The sequence below is a fragment of the Plutella xylostella genome, chromosome Z, assembly GCF_932276165.1.
Source record: "Plutella xylostella chromosome Z, ilPluXylo3.1, whole genome shotgun sequence".
Classification (NCBI taxonomy): domain Eukaryota; kingdom Metazoa; phylum Arthropoda; class Insecta; order Lepidoptera; family Plutellidae; genus Plutella; species Plutella xylostella.
The window spans coordinates 12,242,260-12,270,210 of NC_064012.1; the positions used below are offsets into that span (position 1 = coordinate 12,242,260).

At 38.4% G+C, this 27,951-nt stretch overlaps 1 protein-coding gene across 3 annotated transcripts; it reads left to right on the forward strand.

Annotated features, from left to right (window-relative positions):
• The first annotated feature begins 166 nt into the window (after positions 1-166).
• LOC105388148 (ubiquitin carboxyl-terminal hydrolase 35) lies at positions 167-27,715 on the forward strand. Of its 3 annotated transcripts, XM_048632780.1 has the most exons (15): positions 637-739; positions 6,747-6,910; positions 8,662-8,820; positions 9,739-9,895; positions 12,298-12,367; positions 13,918-14,076; positions 14,929-15,087; positions 15,838-16,037; positions 22,972-23,151; positions 23,515-23,656; positions 23,821-23,846; positions 24,176-24,264; positions 24,689-25,091; positions 25,255-25,342; positions 25,549-27,715. In XM_048632780.1, the coding sequence occupies exons 1-15, from the start codon at positions 723-725 to the stop codon at positions 25,870-25,872; spliced, it is 2,337 nt and encodes a 778-aa protein (XP_048488737.1). In that variant the 5' UTR covers positions 637-722; the 3' UTR covers positions 25,873-27,715. The 3 variants fall into 3 exon arrangements, with proteins under 3 accessions (XP_048488738.1, XP_048488737.1, XP_048488736.1); XM_048632781.1 differs by lacking the exons at positions 637-739; positions 23,821-23,846 and adding an exon at positions 167-632 and having other exon boundaries at positions 23,515-23,682; XM_048632779.1 differs by lacking the exon at positions 23,821-23,846 and having other exon boundaries at positions 23,515-23,682.
• Positions 27,716-27,951: the final 236 nt, after the last annotated feature.

Consider the following 27,951-nt stretch of genomic DNA (forward strand, 5'->3'; position numbering starts at 1 on the left):
CTTTAGTATTATTCCATGTTTTATAAATATAAAAGCCGAAACAGTCGTATATACAGCACAAATGGGTTCAAGGTGCGTAAATTTTAAGTTATTTTTAAATCCAAATTTAAGAAAAAACCATAGTATTGTCTATTACTTTACTTTCAACTAATCTGTGGATAGAGAAAACAAAAATACCATAGACAAGTTATGAGAAAAAAATTGCAGGATATAATTTTAGGAACTCTTGGGCTGGGAAATAAAATCAATCTTTTGTGCTGGACACCTAAATTGATCCTATTTCGATCCAAATTTAACCCCCAATATATTGAAATTACTCGATAGCAATTCTACTCGATTGCTGTGAAGCCTGAAAAGGTTCTACGTGCTTTGTTATTCAAGGTGGTGGACTATCGTGAACTCAGTGACTTATTGACGAAATGTGTTATTCAGTAGTCAGTGTGAAGATTTATTCATAAATCTCACTCCTGTACAGTGACAATGCAATCATTTGCATTCCATCACAGGTTTAAGAGATAGTGGAGTGCAGTATAATGGATTTCTATGCAGTGATTACGAACTGTTGCGATACTGTGTAGCGCTCTCGCTCGCCGAAGCACCTTATTCAGTTGCACTCAGGGAGGTATATATAGGTATGTGAACCTTTATTTTCGCATGCGTTTTGGCGTTGCATCGCACTTATCTTTCCCGGGAGCCCCTAGCGGGGCATTCGCGCCGCAAAGATGCTAGCCTTATCCAGGTAACCAGCATGTATCTTGGATGTTTGTGTGTGTATATGTCTGTTGTCTACGCGCTACGTCACTGTTGTATTGTAGTTGTCCCTCTTGAGAAATCCTTGTTAGTTAGTTTTGCCCCAGCAATATGTTTCAACTTTCCATATGGTACTGATCCTTTTTTCAGTATGTAATTTTCAGCTAACCAGTGTTTCAACAGTAAATGAGTAAAAAAATCATAATTTCAGAAGGATATTCTCAAATAAAGGTCCTATGTGTAGTTTATCTAGGACCTCTCACTGAAATCTAGCAATATGGTATCTCAACTGTTGATTGATTTTATCTTGCTAACTATAGAATATAGATCAATAGGTCACAATATAATTCACAAGTTTCATTCAAAAGCTATCTTAAAATCTTAATAAAATTAATAAATATATCTTTTTTTGTAAAATAAAATATGGTACACCCAATTGAATAAAACATACATAAGTGAAAATCAATATTTTCATTTATGTAACAGATTGGTTCTCAAACTCAGTGTCTACCAAATGTTATCAATCAGGTGATAGTTCATAACATAACAAAATATTTCATTTTATCAGAAAATCATAACACAACTGTTGCATCAATACAGGATCCACCTAGAGGTGCATAGGTATAACAAATAAGTATAGAATAGGTACAATTATTTAATATGGGACACTATAAGGAACAAGAACACAACTTGTTAGGAATGAAAAAGTGCCAGCTGCCATTGTCGTTCCATATATCACTGGAACTTATTCAATGCTTGTGAGCCTCTTTACAGACTTTACTTTTCCTGACACACTTTGTCCTCAGCCTGCCTCTTTCCTGGTTTTAACATTTATGAAGTTTAAAATCAAACTTTAGTATGGCATACAAAGGTGGTTTTTCACTGGTAAGGCACAACAAGGAAATGGATTGAAATTGGTTTACCTTGAAATATTTCATTTTGCGCCTTTAAGCACTTATAAGTTTCCAGCTTTGCTTGCTTTGCTTTGTACAGCATATGAATCTTTGAGATCTTAAAAAATCCCATCTAATTTTCTTTTTTTTTGTCTTACCTTGTCTTGCTTTACTTGTGGAAAACCACCTTATTAGTTTAGGATTCCCACAGTATCACATGATAAAGCATAGTGTTTGTCTATTCTATGATACCCAAAATAAAAGAAGTATTTATTTCCCACTATTTCTTAAATACATAATACTATGTAAGTTATAAGTTGTTTTACATTATCACTGTTTGAGAAGTGAATACATGTCCATAGAAATACATAGTGACATCAGTGGCAACCTCATGTTGTTCTTTACCATTTGGTGGTGTAAATGTTGTTCGAATTATAAAAGCTCTAAAATATTTTTTCCTTAAAAACTGCCTATCTGAGTAGGACATACATACTTGCCTATCTGAGTAAGACAATACATACTGTGTGGCAGATTTTGCACTGGAAGCTCATAGGATATTTCAATACAAAGTTTCAGCTGAACTTGCTTATACATTTACATAACAGTTTTTGCAACTAGGTAGCTCTTAAAATTTGGTTTAAAAAATTCCGAAATGCTCTGTTCAGACCTAAAGGTTGACCTACAGTACAGAGACGCGGTCTTACGCCGACTAAACATATTAATTAATTATATTATGAGATTATTGGTCTCGACATTCATTTGCTTTAAGCTTAAGTTAACATAGAGGACAAAATATAGTAACTCAGTATTAACATTATTGGATCAATATAGATAATAGGCATAAGACTTTACTATACTAAAGCAAGGCTGCTTGCTTAAAATTGCGTTACGGTTTGCAACTTATCATAATATAGAAAATAGGTATATCATTATCATTACTGGATTAAATTGCGGTCCATAATCTTAAAAAAAAACTTTTTTTATACAGTCACAGGCAATGAAAAGGTTCCACTCAGAAAAGCAACAAATTACTCCTAAACGGAAAAAGCCAGCTTAATAACGCCTTCTGCAACATTGAAGTACGTTTAACAGAGCATCAGAATATTACTAACTAAAAACGAATATTTTGTTAAAATTTTAAATTAAATCTTTGAAAAAAGGAATTTTGTGAATTGAACTTTTTCATTGCCCGCGAGTGTATATTGATGTCCAACTTGTTGGAAACTACCCCCATTACCTATTAGAGACTTCCTGTTTAAAAATACTCACAGCTTATTCACTAGCTGAACAAAACATAGGACAGAGAAGCTTTCAATAGAGATAATACCTTAAGAAACTAGTCTCTTAAAAGGTTTTCTTTTGCAACGCATAATGTGGAATGAAAATATCACAACAATACCTGTAATACGCGAAGTGACACGTTGACAGGTTGAGGCGTCGCCGCGTCGCCGGCGTCTGCGGGGGCGGTGGCTGATCAGGTGATCAGCTCCCATGTATCACCCCCCAGTGTACCGATCTGTACTGACGCACTCCCCCCATTAGAGTCCTTTAACACCTTGATCAATACCTATACAAAGGGTGACGCGTAACTGCGCGTCTAGAAATCTCAGCTACTTTAATTTTATACAAGCGAGATTGTAAGGCGCCGTGCACATTGTGATATCGGAAAATTTGGTGATAGGAAAATTCGGAAACATAGGTCGTGCGCTAAAGTCTAGTGGTAACTGATATGGTGTACAAAGTGTATTACGAATAAGTTCAACGATAGTTTTAGTATTGGACCAGTAGGTACAATATACTTTGAAGGGAACAGTACAACTATTGGCTTGATTATTGTGATGTTATATTTCATACGTATTAGGAACGTAAGCTGGTAAATGATGGTATGCTTAAATGGTAAATGATTGTTGATAAAAAAACACATATTGCGTTTAAAATTTTGTAGTTTCTCGAGTTTCGAAGTTCATAATAATATAAAAACGATTTTATCCGAAAAAACATAAAGTCACCATACATATCAGGCATTTTTTTTCTCCCGCTAACAGGAGTCAGTCATGTGTGAACTGCACCCTAACGCAGGGCATTTCACCTATGATGATAAACAAGGACATTTTCTTTGTGAGCTTTTCTTGAATACAAAAGGTATAAAGTTACGCATCCATTAAAAAGAAAATACGGGGACTTTACTCATTAAGGTATTATTAGTTAGTTCACTAGCAGACCCCGACGAGCGCGCATCTCACCCAAAAGATTTCCCATGGGAATTCCGGGACGAAAAACGGTGTTTTCGAAATTTTAAATAATCTGCATACTGTCCAGTACCGTGCACTAATAAGTTTCGGCTTTCTGTGTTATTAAGTTGAAAGCATCCAATTTATCGGTTTATAATTAGTTGGATTGCTAGTTGCAGTTACACGCCGGCCTGAATCCACGGGTAGATCAATAAAACGGCAATTTGCACCGAAATGTTCTGTGGAATATAGACCACGACCCTGCTAATTATCGACGCAGATTATAATGCAAGTAGTTTAAAGTCAGCAGCAAACGGTCACCCCTGTCTCAATGTTGTGTCCATTTCCGCCTTTTACGCGCAAGTGTCTGAAGAGAACTATGGATTACACCAAGTTGTTTTTAAGAGACACTGCCGACTTGGTGATGACTTGTCTTGCGGAAATTGTAGATAATATTTTGGTCTCTTTGGTGAAGCGCACCAGTTTAGGTACATTTTTTATGGAGCAAAAATTGAGGAACAGTCGGTAAGGGATGTCAGCATGCGGAGCTTCAATGTCAGCTATAGTTGTTGTAAAGAAGCATCCTATTTTTGTATTGCTTGATATTTTAAAATGTTTATGTTATGATAAATTGATTAAGATAATTAAAGTAGCTACAAATCTTGCAGTTACAATCTCCGCTTATAAATGTTGTCAATAGATTTAAATGAAAATTACCATAATTTAATCCTTTTCACAACTATCTTTATGATTGACGAATAAAATTATAAACGGTATCATAAACCTAAAATCAACTTTCATGTCTTTTGACTAAGTTTTCAGTGATTCTAGATATTTAAACTTCCTTTCTTCAAATGCTATCCGATGATTTCTGATAGGTAATAAAATGTAGAAATCTTTACAGACAATTTTATCAGATCGTCTAGGCAGCTTTTCTAGAGATTTAAGGCTATTAGGCTTCGAGCTTCCACGCAGTAAGCACCCCTCTTGGGGTTTGTTCACGAGATGATGGGTATAATACCTATAGACTGGTGAGTGATCTTGATTACTTACTTGTTGTTTAAGTGATAATAATAAAAAGTTTTAAGCATGTTCAAGTGACTTTATACATGAACTTAGCTGTTTTAGTTGGACGAAGAAGACCGAGTGTTGTGGCGATATCTTAAGTAAGAGAGGGCTTTGTCCAGCAGTGGACGAATACGGGCTTATGATGCTGATAATTATTAATATGATTTATATATTTTTTTTCTAAATCATTTACGAGCCAGTATATACGATGATGATGTTTTTAAATACCACCTTTTTTGTGTAAATCATTAACCTGCCAGTACTTAGTTATTAAATACCTTGTGACTTTATTATTTTAAAAATATTTACGCTTTTATTTTTCGTTTATAAATCCAATGATTGCACTAACGTCTGCGTTGTGGTTAGGTAGGAGGGGGATAGATTAGATAACGCGTATCAACTACCTAGGAGGTCGATAGGACGATGATGATGGCTAATCAAAATCAATTGTCACGCCTAGGGATGGAAGCACCAACGACTCGATTGATTTAGTTTCTTGGAGTGTGTCCATAGAAATTTAAATAATTTTAAGTTATATTTTAAAATCGAATTTATACCTACTTTTTGTGTTTCGTTGAAAAGTGTTTAAATAGATTAAGTACCAGTTACATACCTGAGAAACTCAATGTAGGTACTGTAGATTGGTTACGAGGGAGGTAGGGATACCGAGGAAGGGATCTGTAGCAGGGATACTACTCGTATATTAGACATATTCGATACGATTCACTACGAATGATTAGGAACTAATTATGATACTGCGGAACTAATGATGAACAAGTACATTATTTATTTTTCATTCGTCAAATACTTAAGTGTTTGAAGCCAATTTTAGAGCGAAAACAGTTTTCCATTTAGCTACCCATTTCCCGCTCGCGGCGTCTCTACAATCAATTTATCTATAACGTCATGAAATCTTGTTCTCCAAATTGGATTTACTCGTAGCTGGTTTTATTTATTTCCTGGCTCCAGCTGCAAAATGTTGTGTTGCAGTTTTCCTTTAAACTATACGGAAAAATTTGTGTTGTTGCGTTTTTCGATGGTTAGCCCGTATTATTTGTTCGTAAATTTTTGTATGAAGCCGCACTACCGAGGTGACCTGATGGTGTTGTGGTCAGTATAGATTTCTTATACCAAGTTTTGCCGACGAACTATTGCAATTTAAAAAAGTGGGTTTTTCTTTATCTCGTGGACATATTCGGGAGGCTGCAATGGTATGCAGGTAAATAATGTACTGTAGTTTTTTTCCCTGTCAAATTAGCTTGCCTACGATACGCCGGCCGTGTAATATGAGGCGAAGTTTACACGTTACTCAAGAAGGCTTTCTTACATTTTTCTACCTTGATAGCTCTTGTAATAATTTAACACTGAGTTGTACAAGGTGACTTCAACCTAATGTCGACCTTAAATAATATATCGCTGCCGTGCTTTGACAGTATACGAACAGAAAGAAAAAGACATAGGGTTAATGCCGACATTAGCTTAAAGTCCCTTTGTGTAATTTTACGCATAAGTAGCTTTACAGTCGCTGTCCTTAAGCCGCCACATTTTCATCTTTCATACCATAATATCATGTATTTAATAATTCAGTTTCAACTTACATACCATGGATTTACGTCCAATTTGTAACAGCCTTACCCTTCCCCGCAGCGCCACAATGGCTGCGAAGAAGCAAGTAGCTTAACCCACAGTGCCCCCAAGGCCACCATACTTCCAAGTCTCTTACCATAGCCTAAAGCCACCACATTCTCAACTTTCTTACCATGGATTTACCTCCAATTTGTAACCCTCTCCCCGTTCCCCGCAGCGCCACGATGGCGGTGAAGAAGCACGAGCTCGCGCCGGACAGCCGCAATCAGCTGGACCTGGCGACCCTCGCGCAGTACATCCAGATGCTGGACAACCAGCCGTTCTACCTGCCCGACACGCCCGACATCACCAAGCACTGTCAGGACATCGTCAAGTGTCTCGGTGAGTTGTGAACCTTAGATTCTAGCTGGTCCTGGCACTGTCAGGACATCGTCAAGTGTCTCGGTGAGTTTGTGGACTTTGTGTGGAACTATAATATAAGTCACATCAGGGCCCACCAAAACAACAACCCGTATTGAACATACAAGTGTCGCCGTCGCCGCATACGGTGTTTTTAAAGGAGGAGTCTTGAGTATTTCTCGCACATTTCCGATATTGACAGAGTGAGATGGGTCATTGTTTAGACCAATAGCAACGTGGTAATAAATTACCCGGACCAATAGCAACAAAGTAAAATAATTTTAGAACTCGTTTGTTAAAAAACTAGAAGAAAGCGTGCTGGTGGCACATATCAGCAGAAATGGGCCAAAGTTGGACTCCGTGGTGAAAAGATAGCTTAGCGTGTTTTGGATCCCGATGAGAAAAAGAGTTATCTTTTATGGAGTGTTTAGGTAGAATGCTGCCTAGCATATTATGATAGTAGACCAGTGAAGATTTGACAGCGTTTAGTCGGAACTTTACCGTGCTTATCGGTGCTGGTAGGCAGAAAGTATGACAATTAAAGAACGCTCTTTATCTCCCTCTCTCTACCTTGTATCCTATTTTTTTTACTCTTGTTTTTAATTGATTTATGGATTTTCCGTAATCATTAAGCCTGTCTGTAGTAACGTAGCTCAAAAAGGAATGAGCAGATTTGATTCTGGTCTTATAAAATTCTTTTGTTTTGAAGACGACTTGCGAGTTAGCAGCTACGAGTTGTTTTTGTATAATAATGTAGTGTTTTATATTAGACGCTTATGTGTCTTGACTCAGATGTGCTCACTGTAATATGGCGACGAATATGTAATTTAATGAATTCATGAATTGACCCAATTTTGTTGTTGAATGGATGAATAATTCAACCTTTCAGAACCGTTTCAGGTATAAAATTATTACTATAAATATCTGAGCTAAAACAAGATGGCGTCAGAGTTGAATAATCCAAAAACAAAGCATTGGAGTGTGGGTATTGTGGCTTATGTCCAGCTAGATAATAATGTCTTACAGTAAAGAAAAATATCTAGAAAACCTAGCAAACTACACAGTGGACCGCGTGGTGGGAAATGGTCCAAGCTGATTTATGGAAATTAAGCCTTACCCCAATATGCACAGAGTCTCCAATCGAGAGATCAAGATGCAGAAAATAAACCTTGTTCCATTTATGAAGGCCTATTTGACAAGCGATTTTAAATTTTAACTGCAGCTTTGTAAGAGTCCTCTTATCAGCAACACCCACACAATTCCGCACTATCCAAACCGCTTGCTGTCTCTTTCCTGCACCACAGTTAGGGTCCCCTGATCAACAACATGCGGGATAACACGCGCACTATCCAAACCTACATTTGTCTCTTTCCCACAGCGTGTACGTTCATCGGTAAAGCTTCATATCACAAGCAATTCTAGATTTTAAATGCTCCACAGTTAGGGTCCCTTACGACGACACTTATTAACAGCATGCGGATACGATCACGCACGCGGGATTGCCTCGCACGCGTTCCTACAAGTATTCATTGCTACGCGTGGAATATGCACGCGAGACGCGGGACAATGACGTGCCATCCAACGTGCGTGATGAAGTCCGCATGCTGTTAAAAACAGCCCTCCATTTGTCACGTCCATCGGTTTGTCCCATATTACAATTATGTATTTGAACTGCACCACAGTTAGGCACCACACCCGAACTATCCAAACCTATAGCCGTCTCTCTCCCGCAGCCCGCACGTCCATCGGAGGGAACGGCGTGGAGCTATGGGAGCAGCTTCACCTGGTAGAGGCGTTCTTCATCAGCCTGCTGCAGTCGATGCCGGTGGCCGCGCGCCGCGAGATCGTCAGCGCCGTGCTGGAGAAGTTCCACTCTCTCATCTCTGACCCTCGTACGTATGCTTCTTAAGCCGAGCTGCCAAAGGCCGCAGTATAGAAAGAGACAGACATAGATTAAATGTCGACATTTGCTTAAGCCCTAGTTTCACCATACTCTATTAGATCATTACAAAAAGGATTAGTTTTTGACTTTTGACACATCTGTCAAGAATCTAATATGGAGATGACGTATAATTGATTGCAATTCAATGTAACAGGGGTGTTAAAGATCTAACAGACTATGGTGAAAGTAGGCATAAAGTTCTTTTCTGCAACTTGTTCCTTTGTGCACTCATTACAGAGACATAATGATAAGATATTCCAAGTTTCCTTCCTAAAATTCCTTTCAATCTGTCGAAAACCTAAACTTCTATAATAAAACTTGTAAATTTTCCAACAAAGATATTTCAGGTCAAAGGCTAGATGCTGCGATTAAACTATCTCGCTAACCCGCTCTAGCCGAATAAATTATAAATCCAATAATATTTCCCCAACCCCAGCCCGCTGAAGTGGCGAAAGATTCAGATTATTTTTGCCGTATTGATCGTATATGCCTATTCTAATAATAATGGCTGCTACTGTAGAAATGATCTGTATCATTTGTATCAGTGATCTCGTGTGGCAAACTTCTACCATGCGCACACACCTGTACAATACAAACCTACACGTGTATGTCGTGTATGTGTGAGTGCGGTGCTCCTATATAATGGGCGGCAGCATCACGCTAATATCGAAAACCCTTGCTCAGTCCCCGACTGACGGTCCTGTCACCATGAGGGTCCGTTTCGACGCCATCTACATGCGCTTCCGCGTGCGCCGCCTCCGCTTCAAGATCATGCTGATCAGACACCGAGTGACTTTAAACTTCAAGCTGTATGAGAACGTGTTGTTTACGAGTAGCATTGACCGTTTCGCGCTTGTTGTCCGCGTAGAGTCCGACGCCTGCCCCGCCATGTCGGTGGTGCTGATCGTGTTCGACGGCGCCGAGTCCGAGGACATGATGAAGGCGGCGAGGTGGCTGATGGAGAGGGATGAGAATGGACCAGCGGCCGGCGCCGGCCTGCGCGCCTGCCTGTCCTGCTTCTATCGGTGAGTGTGACGTTTTACTTTCTGTTTGCTGGGTTTTTAAGAATAACGCTACTTCATCGTCAACATCACGACCCATCACGTCCCCACTCGTGGGGCACGGGTCTCCTTCGAATGAAGGGATTTAGGCCGAGGGATTAATAGATAACATTTGTATTGCATACATAGGTACCTACTGCGTTTGGAAAATTTTATATACATCATACGGTTTCAAGCCAAACTCGGTTACAGCTTTTTCCGTCATGACTTTATTGAATTAAGTTTGAGTGCGTTTCATTGGATTTGTGTCTCATGTTTGCTGCATGTACGTTAATTGAGCTGACAGATCCAGTAATAAGAGCCGGATTTGGAACCGTGTGATAAGCAATGGCCATCATAATACACCTACAACACAACACAATATAATACTGATACTTTTGAATACTTTCTTAGTTTTAATTATTATAGGAATATTTACACTTTTGAACCCATTTATGTAATTAGCCGACAGAAAAAAATAATTCTACCTTACCAACGCTGATTTGCACAAAATTGGTGGTTCTTAAATAATATTGGTCCCTTGCTTTGGCGGTACACAGACAGGAAAACATAGATTTAATGCCGATATTAACTTAAAATTCCTTTGTGCAACTCGGGACCAGCCATGTAAGACGCAATTACCTACAGTAAATACATTGTCCAGCGGCTTACAAGTAAAAATATATCTTGGCTTTATAATATTCATAAGAACGAACGACCGAGGCAATATCATCTTATAATAAGTTCCCCCGATGTCGTCCTGGGAAAAAGGCTTTGGTTTCTTTGGCTTCAAGAAGAGATTAAAAAGGTCTGCCCAGATCACTGTAATTAGAACTGAGCCAGGTTTAAGTTTTTTTTAATCCAATTCTCTCCCTGGAGCGACAAAGTCAAAGTTTAATTAGTTATTCTGATACAAAAAGAAATAATCCACAAAGGAACATAAATAAATTAAAAAAATATACAATTACCCCCTTATTCATACAAGAACAAGTTGTTCTTTGTCGGAGAGGGACAAAACAGTGTATTAGTTAAAACGTTTTGTAACTTTTCTATGAATAAGGGGGTTAATCTTTGCGTTAGTTTACGTTACACTATAATAATTATGTAAAGTAGGCTAAACCGATTTTTCTATTCGTAACTGTTGAATTTTTCGTCGCCATTAATAGCCGAATGGAATACATCCAGAAAATTTCAAAGTTTTCGTTGCGATGTTTTCGGATGCGATGCTCCCGGGTACATGTTATATCTTATACCTCTAACGGCTTGTTTTTTCAATAGCCTGATAAAAGTTATCTAGGGAATATATACCTACCTAATTCTGATGATGTCGCGTCTGAATGTTTGTATTAGGCAGAGAGAGCTACAATTTTATTCATCTTATAAAATTTATCAGACTATTGAAAAATCAGCCCTTAAAAGATAGAAACGGAAGCACTTTTATTTATCAGTTTGAAATCCGCGCGTATTTTGTTAGTCCCACTCATGTGAAGTATTGATTGCGTCGGGCTAAAAGTGGGTGGGCATCTGTGAGGTCATTGCTTTCACCTTTGACATTATAATGGGAAGGAGGAAGGATATTTATTTAAGAATAATAGATTTAAGTATTTTACTAAATTAATGATAATATTACTTAAGGCCTGTTTCAAAATGTCTGGTTAATTGGTACCCGTGATATAAAATACTGTTGTTACTTTCTGTAATTACGTTTCAGACAGATACAGCAAGTATTTCATATCCCACAGGTAGCCATTATCCAGACATAGTGAAACATGCCCTTACTATACTTCCTTCTGGAGTAATATGAAACCTTGTGAGAAACTAGGAAACTTATTACAAACGTTCACATACAGATAGTTTGGAACAAGGAACATACACTCCCCTAACGAGTTCCGAACGTAAAACGAATCCGGTGGGTTATTCTGAACGCATCACGCGATTATGAATGTTGTTCTGTATCGCTTTACAAACGCTTCTTCTAAGCGGGTGACAAAGATTGCCGAGTGTTTGGCAGCGTGGTAAAAAGCTTAGCAGGTCAGATTAGTTGTAAGTCACTGACTGCCCAGGGGCCCGGAAGTATAGAGATAGAATCTAAGGTATAGGTGATACATCACTCGGGGCTCCTTTCGTGCATCTCAAACAACAAACTACAAACGCTGCCGCGTCCTTAATAACCTAGGATCAGAAACAGAGTTCTAAACTTTTTGAACTTACCTGCATTTCAGTTTGTATGTAATTTAAAACACGTCGAGAACTGTGATGCCTTGATGGAATCTTTCTTAATATTAAACTTGAAACTTTACAAGTTATTTCCTTTGCCTTTGATATTTTGCGAACTTTAATTTAAGTTAGTAAGGTACGTGTATTAAAAATGTTGTTTATGATTGCAGTTGGACCTACCAATGGGACGGAACCCCGGCTTTGGGTGATTGGATTATGACTTTCATCAAAGTCCTCGAGGTTTGTATTTATCTGTCACCACTCGTTATTCCTTTCCTTAGCGTATCGGTGACAAACACTATATCCCATTCCACGGGGAAAGACATCTGACAGAACCCTTATTACTTTCGAATAAGGGTAGTTTTGGTTTGTATCAGATGTCTATCCCCGTGGAATGGGATATAGAGCAGGTCTAGGATTTGTCACCGTGGTGATATTGATATTTCACTCAGGGAGGCTCCTTTCTTGCACTCCATTGTCATTATAACTAACGATTATCATGTTTACTTACTACAGCTTAATCATTTCGTCTTGATCTAGTTTTTATTTGCATGCAAATGCGTATTGAAATTCGAAGTCTCAATAGCAACAATAGCTTTACAATAGAATACATATTCTTGTCACAACAACCACTGCCGATGCCGATCCTGTTATCGCGAAAATTTGCAATTTTCAGCTTTGTACTGCGGATATATTTTTAGCCCGATTATTGTCTAACCCAGTTTGTTTACTCCAAAGACATTTCCAACAATGGGTGTTAACCCTGATGACTCTTTCCCGATAATATTGTGGTGTAAATTCATAATCACCGATCTTCGGAGCTAATTTTGCATTCCATTGTGGATGAGTATTTTCTACAGTAAATTCCATACATGTGCAAATGTCTGCCGGATATTGCGATAATATTGTCTTGTAAATACATAATCACAAATCTTACGCTAATTTTGCATAACATTGTAGGAGCGTATTTTCTACAATCAATTCCATACATCTGCAAACAATATCTCCTGGTATTGTAATGGGGGTCAACTTGAACTGAATAACTTCGGTCCTTTGACATTTATTAACTCCAATCGAAGGATTCCTAATCTTGTAGAAGGGTACTTACAATTAGTTAACATTTTGCTGCGAAATTAGTGGTATACAGAAACGAATAAAAGTCAATACGAACTGAATACTTCGAATATTTCAACTCCTTAAACTCAATTCAAACATTCCCAAGGTTTGATTCTGCTAATATTATGAACGCTAAAGTTTGGCAGAATGAATGTTTGTTACTCTTTTACGTAAAAACTACTCAACGGATTTTCATGCAATTTGGTATTCAGGAAGCAGTATAGACATAGGCTACTTTAAAGCAGATAGAGAGCAACGGCTGCAGTTATACCTTGTTTAAACTAAGATCATTTCTGTGACGTTTTCTGTTTTGCGGTTCTAGGGCCACTTGCAGAAACATATTAAATCTAGATTTAGTGTTAAATCTCGATTTTGTGTCAAATTTTATATGGACTGACGTTTCTTAAATCGACATTTGACCCTAAATCTAGATTTAATTTGTTGGTGCAAGGGGCCCTTAGAGATATCCCATAGTGAAAATCTTTAGATTTTGCCTATCAACTTATTGTATGAGTCGTATACACTGAATTGTATTTAATTTACACAGATTTCGTAATCGTATTCTTGCGTACCTAGGTAATTCATAAAATTGTGAGCTGTCACAGGATCTATCTTAGCTGCAACGAGGTAAGTATACATTTTCTATTTTTTATGACACTAATTCCCCCCAACAGGAGAAGGAGCACTTCGACATCCTGATCGAGGTGTCCATAGACAACATAGAGCGGATGGTGCTGGCTCTCCGCAAGAGTGTGGACATGAAGCGGAGCGTCGCCGCCGTGATACTGCACGTGCTGGCTTGCATGAGGGACTCCACCGACGCGCTGGATAGGGTAAGAAAGAAAGAAAGAAACATTTGACACACTGAACAATAAAAAAAGGGAAAAATAATACTACAAAAAAAACAAAAAAAAAACAAAAAAATATGCAATACATACAGTACAAACAAACAAGATTGCTGTCCTAAAAAAACAGAAAACAATACAGTACAAACAAACAAGGTTGCTGTCCAGAGCGTCAAAACGGCTCCAGCTCAGCATGTGCTGTGGCCAAAGAGGCCACAGCGCTGGTTTTCAGCTGGACCTTCATATGGTGATCACATCGACGAGTCAACGATGAATGTGTCGGCTAGTGTCTAGTTGGAACCTCAGCACACTGTTGCAGAGACAGGCAAATTAACTAACAACTAGCAAAGTGACCCATCAATGGCATAATGGTAGCTATATTTTATGTAAAACAGTTGATCTGGATGTAACTTCAGTTAGTCTGTGACAATGCTAGCGCTAGGGTTTAAAACCGTGTTGAAAGGTTTAGCCAAGTTTATAAGAGTTAGTAGATTATCTTTTCAATTAAATAAAACCAATAAGTACCTACGTTAGATTTAAAAACCAATTACCACATATTTTTTCTTGTTTAGCCAAGCGTGGAGATTATATACCCTCCAATAGTAGAGTAATCTCATGTCCTGGAAAGCTTTTTTAAAAGCTGAAATAATTCCATAATTCCAATAATTTCATTTGACTATACCATGGAGTTAAATCCATGGGGTGTTTCCAAAAAGGGTATACTAAGCTAAAACCTATGTTGGTTACCATGCTGCACACGTAGGTTTCGGCTTATCTGAAACACCCTGCATAATTAAATAGTTTGTCTTATAAGTCTTATCCCTCAATCCTCCCCCGCAGATCGCGCCCCACGTGGACACGATCCTGGTGGCGCTGGCGTCGCAGTGCGGGCAGTGGAGCCGGCAGCTGCTGCAGAACGTGGTGGACATCCTCGCGGCGTACATCGACGCGCTGCCCGTGCGGACCAACCCTCGTATTGCGGACAAATACGCCAGTGTGGTGAGAGCTTTATGACATGTGCCTACAGATATATCTGCGCCCCGGATAAGTAATTAATTCAATGCCATTTAGGTACGTATAGTAAGAGGATTATGCCATTTATAGGAGCAATACGCGCATCGCGGACAAATACGCCAGTGTGGTGAGAGCTTAATTATACCTAGGAGCCGTGCCCGCTGACAAAGCTGATGTGGTGAGGGCTTTGTGGTTTTGTACAGGTAATAGCAGAGATATCGCCCCACGAGGTCACGATCCTGCCCGTGCGGACCAACCCGCGTATCGCGGACAAATACGCTAGTGTTGTGAGAGCTTCATAAGTTTTGCAGGTTGTTGTTGCAGTCCTATGGCACCCCATAGGTGCAGAGGGTCTCAACTAACTTTCGCCACTTCCGCCTATCTTCGGCTGTACTTAGCTAAGTTTTACAGGTAGTTGCAGAGATATCTGCGTGCCCCGGATGAATAATTAATTAAATGCCAATGACGGACTCGAAAGAGGCCTAGGTCGATAACAACCATGAGCTATAGCATAGAGGGTTGGTAATGGTGATTATGCCATCTGTACCTATACATTTTCTGCCAATAGTTTCATGGCAGATTTTGTTAGAGGCGCCCCTTTATATGCGAAAAAATGTAAACTTTTTGTAATAGTTGGGATTTTTTTAATGTGTATTTTCTAATAAACAATCAAGCTGCCTTACACGGCTTAGAATCCCACAAAAACACCTCCTCAACCTACCCTTGCCTACCCAGATGCTGTGCCTCGAGAAGCACATGGCGTCTCGCGGGTGCCCCTACCTCGCCTACCCGAGCTGGTCATCACAAGCTCAGCCCGGCACCAGCGGCGCCCCGTCGGTGCCGTCCGCGCCGCCTACCCGCAAAGTGGGCCTTCTCAACCTGGGGAACACCTGCTATATGAACAGCGTCATGCAAGCCCTGCTTGCTACTAGGCAGTGAGTATTGTTTGGTTCGGTATACCGTAACTTGACCAAAAATGCCGATAGTGTAAAATATTGACGGTACAAGCTCGTAAGACTTACGAACTTCTTTTTGTTACGACGTAAGGGAAAGTATTGTAAATATGTTTCCGTCAAAGCATTTATGCTGATGGCTGAAAGAAATAAGCCAATTGCAACTCAGGTAGGTAATAAAATAGTAAAACGTAACAGGCAAATTGGTTAAGTTACGTGAATGCAACTCTGCATTCTTTATAAGGTGAGTATTGATTAGGAGTTAGTTACAAAAGCTTTGTCACAAATAAAAAACAAAATGCTACTATATTTTTATACTTACTCAAACGAGAGTTTAACGTAATAAAGAGGTACGATCGAAAAGAAGCGGATACTGTAAGCAGATTTAAAAATATTGCCGTTTATAAAAAAAGAACACCGGGACAACCTTTTATGTTGACTATCAAATGCCTAAATTCAGATACAGAGAAAAAAGGACTGGTTAAGGGTCAGCAATAGGTAATCGAGGGTTGGCATTGTCATAGAATTATGTAGTAAATGATGCTCTACAGCCTTGAAAAAAATCACACCGGTAGTCGAAGAGTCTAGCTAGGTGCTGAATCATTCGAATTTAAGTAAATGCTTATGGATAACTGTAAATTAAATTCAGAATATGACGAAAAACCACTCCCGTATTGTAACAACTGTGTCGTAATCATCAAGAATTTTCATATGATTCTTATCAAATTATAAAGTTAAAGGCTTGGAATAGGCGCTAAATACCTTGTTTTTTAATAAACATACACTTATTTTGTGTAAATTAATCCCAAACTCGAGCAATTTTTTTCCCTCAAATCTTCATACAAATATCTATGGCGGCTTTCTGTGTTATAAAATCATAAACACAAGTGACGTTTGACTCAGTTGGCCGCTGGCCTCCAAAGAAGGGTCACGTCGGTTTAGGCAGCACTGACAGCTCGCGATCTTATCGTGTACAGATACAAAATCACTGCACATTGGTTGTCATTGCACTTTTTCAACTTTTATGACACCAACATAATTTGATTTGAAATTGAGGAAGCATAATTCTTCCAGTATATTCAATACATTAAATTAAATTAGATAGTGTGCAATATTCTCGTGACATTACAGTCTCGTAAAGGTCTGATGAGGAGCAGGAATATAGCGAATGGATCTAAGTGATGACAATACGCACGAACATTAGGTTAGGGATCAAAAATACAGTCTCTTGGTGCTGGTTGAGGTATGGTCTCGTGAGGATCTGATGAGGGCAGTAACACGGTGGTGGCTCAATTTTATTTCAAAGATGTTAATAGCTAAAAGCATCGAGTTTGGGCTATTAAGTATTTTTTTCAGAGAGAGAGAAAGAGATTTTATTTTTCCTCTGGATGTGTAAAGGTTTACTGGGTTTACCAAGTTCATTCTGTTAATGGCATCAAGTTGTTATGTGTTCATAAGTAATAATTATTTATTAACAAAATGCTGTTGGTTCTCCACGAAAATGTAAAAATAAAAATAAAATAAATAAAAATAAATTCGTAACGTAAAATTGTCAATGACGGAATTTCTTCTATAGACAGTAGCCACAAAAAAAACAAACGATAGATAGCGTGACTTGAAGATAAAGATACATTTATTCGACACATAGACAGCAACAACAAAAAAAATACAGATTTAAAGAAAACAAACACATACTTATACAAAACAACAAAGAAAAAAAAGGATACACATCAAAATAACTGGAAAAAATATAAGCCCCAATTTACTTGTGTGGGACAGGGAGTACCATAATATTTTTTTTGGGTTACTCCCCATCTATGTGAAATATCAGCTTGATATCTTTACCCGTTTCTGAGAAAAAGGGCGGTGACAGACGGACAACAAAGAGATCCTATAACGGTTGCTTTTTTTCTTTTGACGTTCGAAACCCTAAAATTAATTAAAAATATTATGCTGCTACCAAAAAATATTACTTACTTACAGGTATTGAAAAAGCGGTATATAGTACTAAACAAATTATAAACAAACAAAAAACCCGACTGCACGCTAAAAATATGAAAACAAGTCCCAATGTTAATGGAAAGTATCGTAGGCGGGGACCAGCAGAGGGTTCACCATTTAGCTGAATGTTACTTAGAAAACGGCCTTGAGTGGCGGTCAAGTTGGTCCCCGCCTGCGATACTTTCCATTAACATTGGGACTTGTTTTCATGTTTTTAGCGTACAGTCGGGTTTTTCGTTTGTTTATAATTGTATTTTTTTATTTGTAACTTTTTAGTTGTTTTTATTTTATGAAATTTTACGTCAGTAGTTCATGATCATTTTTTATTTCAATAATTTTGGTGTTGTTATTTAAATACCTTCAATATGCATATTTTTATAATGTGAAAATCAAGCCCTTTCATTTGATACCTTACACGGCAAAGTTGAATTATTATTTTTTCGATCATCACGTTATGTCCTCTAGAGGGCGCTATGTACATTTTAATAGAACGTCACATAGCCTATAACCATCGCGCCATCAATACGCTTCTAACAATACCTCATACATCAAAATCTATCAAGCCGTTTAGGCTACAGGAGGGAACAAAGAAACAGACAAACATACATACATACAATCAAAAAACATTACCCTCCTCTTTCGGCAGTCCGGTAAAAAGGAGTAAGACAGGGGGTCATTCTGAACTTTTGCTCTACGAGTTTTGGAAATTAACTTTGTTGGACATGTGACTTTTTACCATGGAAAACGAATATTTTTTTTCGCGAATTTGCAAATCTCGTAGAACAAAAGTTGTTCAGAATGACCCCTTGAGTCATCCCCTTTTGGCTTAGTATAGCCCTTTTGCGACACTATGTATTTACTTTGCTGTCGTCGGGGTTCAGTTGGCTGGAGGATGCCCGAAACTTATTATCTACACTTTAATACTTGTAGTTACCTTTCTACAAGTAAATACCACATTTGTTTGAGAAAGCTAATCGGGTTCCGAGTATAGAGTAAAGTGGCACCCCTATTAATTTCTACTCTTTCCTGGTGCCTACCAGTGTAAGTAAGAATTATACTTACTTACCCTAAAATCACCCAAAATGTACTTGAACATAATTGTCAATAAAGTTGGCGAGTAAAAGTTTATCGACCCACTGTGCAAACTTACATGTGTGCGTGTCACTGCGTGTGCTGTGTGAAGAGCATTGAAAACCCAAAATTGGTGCGGCACGTCACCCTGTACGGGGCCTTAAAATCAATATTTTGAACCCGGGACAGTCAGTGCATTAATTTTGTAAACGTCCAATTCCATAAATAGATCTGAAAATAACCGGCCTTACAGAATACAAAGATTTTCTCGTCACGCAGGCGCAAAACTCGCATCGGGGTTTGTGACTAAAATAGAGTCCTGACCTGATACCTATATTGATTTGTTGTATTTACCGTTACAGTTGATACCTATGAATTTTGAATGCTGGTGCAGCCGTTTCCCACTGTCAAATTACGTATATTTTAAAATATGTTTTCATAATCCCTATAATACCTAGGCAACATATACTGGATTCAAAATTTCGCAGCGATCTCTCGTTCGTTAATATTATAATTTCGTTGGATTTAAAATTCTACGTATTTACGTTGGAAAGGGATTTGATTTCCACCGGTCAAATGAGATTTAACCCGTCAACGTTTTCAGAATTATTGATAGCGAGCGGACCATATACGCTGTATTTTTATTCTCTTTGCATGCTATTAAATAATGAATTGTAAATGAAGCTTAACTGTTTTTTCTTTTGTTTATCTCCTTGTAGTCTTTTAATCTTGTGTTTTTTATTTATTAACCTATGTTTGCTCGCGCATATTCTATTTTTTTATTCTGTTTTAATCTTTTTCACATTATCTTTTGAAGCGAAGCTAAGCTTATAGAATTATTTACTGGAAATAATGAAAAATAGAGATCTGAAAAATTATGTTCAGTACCTTTGTTTCCTGAAAATCTCTGGGAAATTAATTATGCAACATGCGAAATGGCTTCCATTAAATAATTACTTTTATGTTCTTTCTTTTTTGTGTGTGCTTACAAGCTTTATTCATATTTTATATGTGACATTTTTCTTTTTCACTGTACTTAGCCTTTTATAATTTATTTTAGTTCATACTACTGTGTACTACTTTATTATCTGCGTTCATGTTTGTAATAAAAATTACTTCTATTAAATATTCTATTTTCTAAAATATACTTGGCTGAGCTATTTTCAATGTTAAACTGATATTAAATACCTGCTGGCAGAACACAATAAGCTATTTCTATGCAAATATTTCAATTTTAAATGCCTTTCCGAGGGACATACTCTGAAGTGACTTTTCCGTGTTACTCAAAATTGCAAAAGTGTGAAAATATTAACTTACTTCGTCCTTTGTCTTTTACCCTTTGATATTGCTCTGCTTTGCTCTAACTTTGTTATTGTGTAGTTCTGTCGAAATATGTATGCATGCGAATATACTTATTTGATATTACTCGCTTTGCTCTAACTTTGTCATGGTACTGTGTATTTTCGAAACATGCCGGCGAATATATAACTTTGGGATGCATTTATTTGTTTTCTGAGTACATGGCGGATATTATTATTTTTTCAATTTATGCGTAGTTCCACAAGCTCCCTATTATTTACCTAAAACTTGCTGCTTTACACTGAGTTTAAGCCTGGTTTAAACGTTTGAATCTGAATGCTTGCGTAACTAAAAATAGCTCGGATAAAATGCTTTCTCCATGGATAAGATTCCTTCCTTTCCTTTTAAAGGCTTAGCGATGCTCGCGAAGAAAAGCGCTGAATATTTAAATAATATCTCTGCTAAATTTTATCTCATATTTTCTGAGCTATCTGAGACTTCCGTTATTGAAATTTCTAGAAAGTTTGCGATTTATTATAGATAATAATTTGAAACAATTATGTCCAATAAGAAACATGTAGAACCTTATAGGACCTTGCTTATATGACTAAACGCTTCTCAAGACGCAGATGCGGGTTCGAATCCCGTCACAGGTGGAAATACCAAGGTGCGTTATAAAATTAGGTAATTATGTTGATGTTGATACCGTTGTTATGGTGAAAGAAACCATCGTGATGAAACCTGCACATCATCTATCTAGCTGTGTGAACCAACGAGCTCACAGTTGAATAGTATGTGGAATAATACGTAATACGGGTATCCTCTAAATATGACAAAAGAGAATATTTTCTTGTTTCCTATTTTTACACAGCGTTTTTGAAATGTTTACTATTACTAAAACTTATTTCTATTGAATAATTACGAAATATTTACTAATGGCGAAGTACTTACTTAGCAGCGAAGTAGCAACTATTTTATTATAAAGTAACAACAATGAAAACTAGGTATAATGACAAAAAAATTAAGCGATTTTCTATTATAAAGAAATGCATGTTTTTGTATTTTTATTTTTTGTCTTTCCAGGTGCTTTTATCGTCTATGTTGATTATGAATAGCGAAATTTGAATTTGGAAACATGTACGGCAAACTTTAACTGCTTTGTGCTATTTATCACAATCTTGTTTTAATTGTACTATTGATCGTAATATTGAAACTTATCGTGTTGGATATTATGTGCTTGAATTGAAACCTATTTTAAGATTAAGCTTTAAGTGTCCCTAAACATTTTATTGTGCTTTTTGTTTAATTGAACTTTTAATTTTAACTTTTTGTTGAACAAAAACTTTTGTTTAATTGTTACAATTTGTGTTTTTTATTTTTAAATAGCTTGATTTTTATGTTACATTATTATGACTATGACAAATAGGGCAGCATACCTAATTTTTGTATCATTGGCTATTGTTTAATAATGTACATTGAGCTAGAGTTAACCATGCAAAGTAACAAGATTGTTCTGACAAAAGGGAATGTCCGGTTCTTACAGATTTAGAGCACTTTCTTTGATATAAGTGGCAACAGCACACTGATATAAAAATGCCGAACTCTTCTTTGTAAACACGTAGTATGAGTGACTTAGACTAGGCCGAAGCAATGTCGTGTCGCTATCGCGCGATACTGAATCAGTGACATAAACGAGTAGCACACTGACTGAATACCAAAACGTTTTGAAAACTAAACAAAAGACTTGGGCAATAGATCATTAAAACTTCGCATTTCGTCAAGCAGTATTCTTCTACTTAGTTTGTTAGTGGCAAAGACTATGTTTGTCTACATGATGATTATGTAGTCAGGATAACTGCATACGCTGACTACACAGGGTGCGCCGAACGCATATAAAGTACTAGCAGTTCCCGCGAGCTTCGCTTCGCCTTAAAAAGTTTTCCCGTGGGAATACCGCGATAAAAAGTAGCCTATGTTCTTTCTCAGGGTCTAGTCTAGACTATCTGTATACCAAAACCGTTTAGTAGTTTTGGCATGAAAGAGTAACAGACAGACAGAAGTTACTTTCGCATTTATAATATTAGTTAGGATTAGGATAGTTGATAGATCACTAGTAAGGCTACTTTCCTACGCCCCGTACGCTACGAATTCATCCTCAATCCTTTTATGCCTAAACAGACTTAGAGGGGCCGCTATATTCAGGTAGCATACACAACTGTAGTATAATATGTATGATGACCCGAAGGGGTAATCAGGGGTCGTTCACGAGCCCCCATGATCGCTTCGCGAGCCGTATCGCCGTTTATGAATGAGTAAAGAGCACTTAGGAGAACCCGCACTATACTCTGTGAGACTCTGTCCATTATATTATTGGTTTTTTGACATTCGAAATCCCATATATATTTGATGACTGCAAAGGAAATAAACCAACTTTACTTACCAGACATAAGGAAACGTCAAAAATGCAATAACATAGTGGAAGCTCTATAGGTTGTCAAATATTTCTCTAACCAATCAAACCGCTAACAATCCCCCACCTTTCCAGATTCAGCTCTCACGTGGTACTACGCATGCACGCCGTCCCCTACTGGCAACTAGTGGGGGGGCTGTTCGCGAAGATGATCCACTCCATCTCCACCAAGCTGAACCCGGAGGACATCTTCCACGCGGTGAAGCCGCCCTTCTTCACGCTCGACCACCAGCACGATAGCTCCGAGTTCTTGGGGTAAGTTCACAGTTGGGTTAAACCCTTAATTGGGCAAAATGTTTATGGATCCCGTTATGAACGTTATCCCATTGGTTAAGGGCGAAAAACAATTAAACATTTGAAGTAGTCATGCCCTATTAAGGGTTAAGTGTTTCACTAGAGCGCCTGGAATTAGCCTGAATAACTATTTGAGAGATGGGTAGTTAAAATGGTTTCGTAACTATGTATAGGCCAATAAAAAAAAATACGTTTAGAGGCATCACAGTCTAGAAAGCGTTCTACTACTCTTGTCTGTACGTGGTTTTCACAGGGAACTTGTCTATCCAAACACACTTTATTATTTATTTACCCACATAGTAAACTAACTACCCACTTCCACAGATACCTATTCGAACTCTTACACACGTACGAGCATGTATCCGACGTGAACTTCGACTACTCGCGGCCGCACGCCATCCACTGCGGGCAGCTGCGCTCGCTGCCGGCGCGGCCCGCCGCCAAGCCCACCACTAGCAAGGCGGAGGCCACCAGGACCAGGTCCTCGCCCAGGTAACTATACTGTATTCATTCTTATTTGACACAAAAGGACAAAATCAATCATTTTTGACACAACACATCTTAGCGTTATCATATCTGCGCTCGCTGCCGGCGCGGCCCGCCGCCAAGCCCACCACTAGCAAGGCGAAGGCCACCAGGACCAGGTCCTCGCCCAGGTAATGATGAATGGCTTTTGTTGGGTTACCGCCACCTAACGTTAGCAATTAACTATCCTAGCAGCGTCGCTCGCTTGTCTACTCTGACGTAACTTGTGTGGATCTGACCGATGTTTTGTGGTACGGAAGCAGAACAAAGACAAGTATTCGTTCGTCCGTGTAAGCTTGATCCACAGAGTCACGGGAAAACGTTACCGTTTACCTACTCTTTATATATATGATCACATGGTCGTATCTTAAACTAGGTAAAGGAAATTAATGAACAAACTATAATTATGATAGATTAAATTAAATTGTGTGTCTATAAATTGATCGTGCATTTGTTCCAGTCACGACCATGACAACAACAACGAGCCGGGCGGCCGGCGCTCCATGTCGCCGCGCCCCGGCGGCAGCGGCGTCGTCACGCGCGCCGGCGGTAATGTAGCATACTCTCACCATCTTTGATAAACAATACTAACTAGATGGACTGTCACAGACAAATACTGACAAACCGAGACAAACGTTTTAAGTTCAACCTGATGACAACTATTGTACCAATGATTATAGTAACAAGTAACAAGCTCTCATGGAAAGCCAGGTGTTGATTGTCGAGACGTTTTTTTTTGCACCTATACTACATCTAGTTCGTATTGTTTATCAAAGTTCGCTACCATCATGAGATCGTAGTTGTCCACTACTGGACATTATGTGCCCAAAGAGTGCCACAACAGTCCTTGTCCTTCCTCATCTATACACTGGTTGTTTTTATTTTTGTGATAGACCTAAGGCACCGCACCCCAGAGGCAGAGTCTCCAGCTACTAGAGGTATATTATATACTGAACTTGCATTTCCCCCGCAGGATCCGGCAAGCGGATATCCCCGGGCCGCTCTCCCGAGTGCCTGATGCCGCCCAAAAAGCGCCCGCGCATGCACATGGTCGAGCCGACCTTCTTGCGACAAAACTCCTTCGTCGACAGCCTTTTCGGAGGCGTCCTTCTCACCAGAGTCGAATGCTCGCAATGCCAGATGTCATCGCTATCCCGGGACGTCTTCAGGGACCTTCAACTAGCGTTCCCGGAGAAGCCCGAGCCCGGGAAACAGCATTGCGTGCAAAGTCTGCTCGAGTTTTACTGCTCGAAGGAGCGAATGACTGGCGACAATAGATATGACTGTCGCGACTGCGGGCAACTGATGGAGGCCGAGAGAAGCGTGCTGATCGAGACGCCGCCGAAACATCTCATTTTGGTGTTGAAGAATTTCAGGTGAGATGGGTTTAGAATGTCTTCAAGAGAAAGTTGCGACTCTACGTCGTATTGCATGGCATTACGATGGATCGTAGTTTTGTATAGTTGTGAACCTTTATGAAGTCTCTTGATATTACTAGATATAGTGATGAGAAAATTCTAACAAGAGTTTAAATTCCAGATTCGAGGCGAAGCGGCAATCGCAGACGAAACTGATGCACCCGATGCACTACAACAGCACCATCACGCTGCCGACTGTCCGCTCGCAGGTGAGTCCGAGCTAGGCGGTGACTAGCACTAGACTTGGACTAGGATTTGTCACCATTAGCCGGTCATATGCTGACGGTGACTGCTGCCGGTTGCGCCAAATTTGTATATAATTTGATACTTCGCTGGCGGTGGCAACTTGCATTCCTATTAAGTCACCTTCGATTTCTCCTTCAAGTTCCAGCGCTAAAACTTCCACTATTCACAGACGGACCACGCGACCTACCAACTGTACGCGGCCGTGATCCACGCCGGCACCACGCTCGACTCGGGCCACTACTTCACGCTGGCCAAGGACAACGACCAGTGGCACATGTACAACGACGACGTCGTCACCCCGAGCGACGAGGGCGAGCTCAACGCGCTCACCAACTGCTGCACCCCGTACATACTGTTCTACCGCCGCACTGACGTCGAGGACGTGCCCACCCCGCGCATGCAGGAGATGCCCGAGAAGGTCCAGGAGATCGTCATGTCCCACAACAAGCACTTCATCGAGAGCATGCGCCAGCTCCGCGGGCAGCGCCCATGACTAAGAGCCACTCGCTTCAACGAGCTGCAAACTCGAGAGATGATAAATTACGACATGCGCTGCTACTACGGAATGATACCGCTAGATCTGACCACTGGAGACAAGAACGGACCGATTACTGCTTAATGACACAAACGAGCGCAAAGCACCCTGTAGCTAGTAGTGTTGATGTTAGCCCCGCCTGCCGCGTGGAGTGAATAATTGTTTGTTTCGACGTGGTAAGAAGATAATGTAAAATATAGAGAAAGCAATAAAAACGATTTTCCCTGTGACTTTATTATTGTTATTATTATTAATAAAGTATATGACGCGTATTTTACATGAATGGACAAGAGTATTGACGGAAATGAACAATTATTCGCTCCTTGCAACCGATTTCCATAGATAGTCCGCACTTGAACACTGGGTGTGCTATATTAGATCTTCCCCTGACCCCCAATAAGCTTTTACAACGGCCTGTAACTATAGATTCAGATATATCTTGATGTTTATATGTTATATTATGATAATAAATTAAGAGCTATTGGTATAATCATATTTTCAGTACGTTGATTATTTTTATCGTCGGATATATGTATCGGCAGCACTGCAATTGTTAAAATTTGTTTATATGATTATATATGTATATATATTTTTATAAGACAACTTGTGCTTTAAGTTTACGATGTTGGGTATTTGGTAAAAAGGGTTAGTGATATTGATATGAGAATGGCATAGTAATTTTAAAGTACAAGTGAACTTAGCCATATAATATTGTATTTTATATAGTTGTAAATATTAGTTTTATATACCCTGAGGTATAAAAGTTTTTTGCAAGACAATTCTTTAGTTAGTTATATCTTGGTTATATCATATTTTTACACGCATATTTTTCATTTTATATATACTTGGTTTTTAAATTAATGTTTGAACTAGTTAACTTGTCTAAGTACCTAGATCTAAGATCGGTGATAGTGCGACATAAGACAGGTAGATACCTACATCGCGAAAACTTTATTTTGTATAACAATAAGGGGCCGTCACAAAGCTTCTACTTGTCGCGATTCACTCACCTGTGGAACCGGCCCCTAAAGAAAAGTTTTAAAATTGACAATTATTTTCTCTGACTTGTAATATACTTTTTTCTTTGAATTGTAACATATATTTTGGTTTCTAAGGAAATTATGCATGCATATAATTATTATTATTTTGACAAATATATATGTTTTATGTCGTACTTAACACGCGGCCAGTTAAACTGTCGCCGCATTAGGTAAATATGGTTCTATGTGATTAAATGTTGAGTATAGAATATAAAGAAATAGTTTCAACCACCATGCTTGAGAAGTAAACCATACCAACGGACCCTGTAGAAAATAGGAAGTCAATTAGACTTCATAGATGTAAACTCTTGCAACACTCCTGAATTTCAAGGCATACTTGAATTAGTAGATACCTATATACATAATATTATGGATATATATTGATTAAGTAAATGCTCTGCGTAAATAATGTTTTCGATTTGGGATCATGGTTAATATTTCCTATGCATTCTATAAGATTGATCTATGTTCTTTGGTTTTAACTTTACCATCATTTATATTGTTGAAATATGCACGAGTTTTTATTTTCCTGACGCTATGTAAATAGATAAAGCATATATCAAGTTTATATATATATATATATGTATGCTTTTTATTATAATAAAGTTTAGTAAATAACACATATTACTGTTAATGTTGTACCATATAAACGAAATTAGAAATCGGCCCAATTAACATCCATGGAGCCACATTTTAAACATTTGTTAGATTTATGATATAATTGATTTACCTAATGGAATAAATAAATCGTTTAAAATGCATTGAATATGTTTTTAACTTTTTCAAGTACATACTACCCAATTACGATCTATATGTATAACATGACCAATTTTTTGTTTACATTTACCTAATCTTGAAATCATTAGTTTTAATGTTTTATTACTTCTATGATTTTAATCGGTCGGTTTCTTTTAGTCAGAAACGTGGTTTCAAGCTATCAACGTAAAAGTGCTCAATCAATGAGATGGCGATAATACAACTTTTTCCTTGGGGGCAT

Coding starts and splice junctions, on each gene's coding strand:
- LOC105388148 (XM_048632779.1), top strand. Junction 6,911..8,661: donor GGACATCGTCAAGTGTCTCG/GTGAGTTGTGAA, acceptor TCTCTCCCGCAG/CCCGCACGTCCATCGGAGGG. Junction 23,683..24,175: donor AGGACCAGGTCCTCGCCCAG/GTAACTATACTG, acceptor CATTTGTTCCAG/TCACGACCATGACAACAACA.